At 48.4% G+C, this 1,807-nt stretch overlaps 1 protein-coding gene across 1 annotated transcript; it reads left to right on the plus strand.

The window, feature by feature from the left end:
• Positions 1-232: 232 nt before the first annotated feature.
• LOC115681246 (putative UPF0481 protein At3g02645) lies at positions 233-1,807 on the plus strand. Its single transcript, XM_030605121.1, has one exon. The coding sequence runs from the start codon at positions 233-235 to the stop codon at positions 1,805-1,807; it is 1,575 nt and encodes a 524-aa protein (XP_030460981.1).

The following is a 1,807-nucleotide window of genomic DNA, read 5'->3' on the forward strand; positions in this document are numbered from 1 at the left end:
TCTGTATAAACATGCAAGATATTTTTTGCGCAGTGATAAATGAATCTATAGACACATCCGCACTGTTAACCCAAGAGGGTAAAGATAAGCAAAGCCCAGCTGCATATAAATAAGGCACATTAGAGGAAAGATGATGCATAGAACCAAATCTATAGACACACCCACTCTCTATCAACCCAAAAGAAAAGAGGAAAAACCAATAGAGAGCTGATCTTGTTTTTGATCATCAACAATGTCTCTTGCAGTCACATACATGAGAGAACGGTTCGTTCATATCAAAACCAATTTCGACGAAGAGCTTCGGAAGGATATCGATTCCCATGTGTGCGTTTTCCAAGTCCCCAGCTCCCTCAGCTCTGCCAAGCCTCAGGCTTATACCCCACAACTCGTCGGCTTAGGACCCTATCACCACCTTCAGCCTCAGCTCCTGGAGATGGAACGAGTCAAGCTTGAGGTCGTGAAGAAGCTCCACAAGGAGTCCAGTGGCTCGAGCTTCATCGAGCTCACGAAAAAGCTCACTGATTTGCACCTCTATGTCCGCTCGTGTTACCACAAGTTCTTGGACATCGACGATGAGATGTTGTCGTGGATCATGACCGTGGATGCGCAGTTCCTGTTCCATCTGCTCTGCCAGCATGCCATCGGCAAGAAGAAACTCGAGTCATCGCCTTTTTTGCTTGGCCTAGCCGACCACGCGGGCAAGAAGCTCGCCGAGGATGCCATAGTGAGGGACGTCATGATGTTGGAGAACCAAATCCCGATATTCTTCTTGGCGAAGATGGTGACGGTCACATGCACGCCGCTAGAAGTTGCCGAGCGGAAGACAGTCGAAGAGAACTTCCCCCACATGCTGGTGGGGTTCTGCAAATCTCTCTCGCCGTTTAAAGAGACGATAGATTACCCTGTCGACAAAGCCTTGAAGCGTGCGCATTTGTTGGATCTTCTTTATAGTATGGTCGTGAAGAGAGAGGACGAATTCAAGATTGATATACCCGCTGATATCTTCAAAATCGAAGAACTTAATAAGATTGAGGAACCTAAGTCTAATAATGAAGGGCGCACTACGCCTCAGCCTCTGGATCTTATAGGGGATATGCTCATAATTTTACAGTCACCGAATTTACCTTTCACGGATAAAATTAGACCCCATGCTATGATGGTGCAAGGCATTATGAAAATCCTTTCTCAGCAAATTGGAGCCTCTACCCTCGATTCATTCGGGCACGAAGAAGCTCCCCCTGAAGAGAAGGGATTGATCCCAACAGCGTCCTCTCTCGCCAAAGCGGGCGTGAAATTCCGCAGAACGAATTACATAGAAGACACATCGTTCAACGAGAAAACGCACACATTTCAACTTCCCACGATCAAACTTGGCGTCAACTCGGAAGTCGTGATACGGAACTTGGTGGCATATGAGGCGATGGCGATCTCTGGTCCCTTGCTGTTCGCACGCTTCATGGAGATCATGGAGGGCCTGCTCAACACCCCGCATGACGTGAAGTTGCTCAAGAAACACGGTATCGTCACGGGCCATCTCAAGGACGGCGAAGTGGCGCGTCTGTTCAATGGCATCAGCCACTCCATCGAAGTGCACGGCCATTCCCAACTGGACAAGACGATCAAGAAAGTCAACGACTTCTACAACGCTGCGCTGAACATCAAGACCCAGAACATGATAGAGCGATACGTGTATGACGCTTGGAAGGTCCTGGTGATGGTGGCGACCGTCCTCTTCTTTCTGCTCATGGTGCTACAGACTTTCTGCTCGGCTTACGGTTGTTCGAGCCTAGTCAGAAAGACAAAATGA

Source organism: Syzygium oleosum, unplaced genomic scaffold, assembly GCF_021117445.2.
Source record: "Syzygium oleosum isolate NSW1041296 unplaced genomic scaffold, Sole_v2.1 Sole_v2.01, whole genome shotgun sequence".
Classification (NCBI taxonomy): Eukaryota; Viridiplantae; Streptophyta; class Magnoliopsida; order Myrtales; family Myrtaceae; genus Syzygium; species Syzygium oleosum.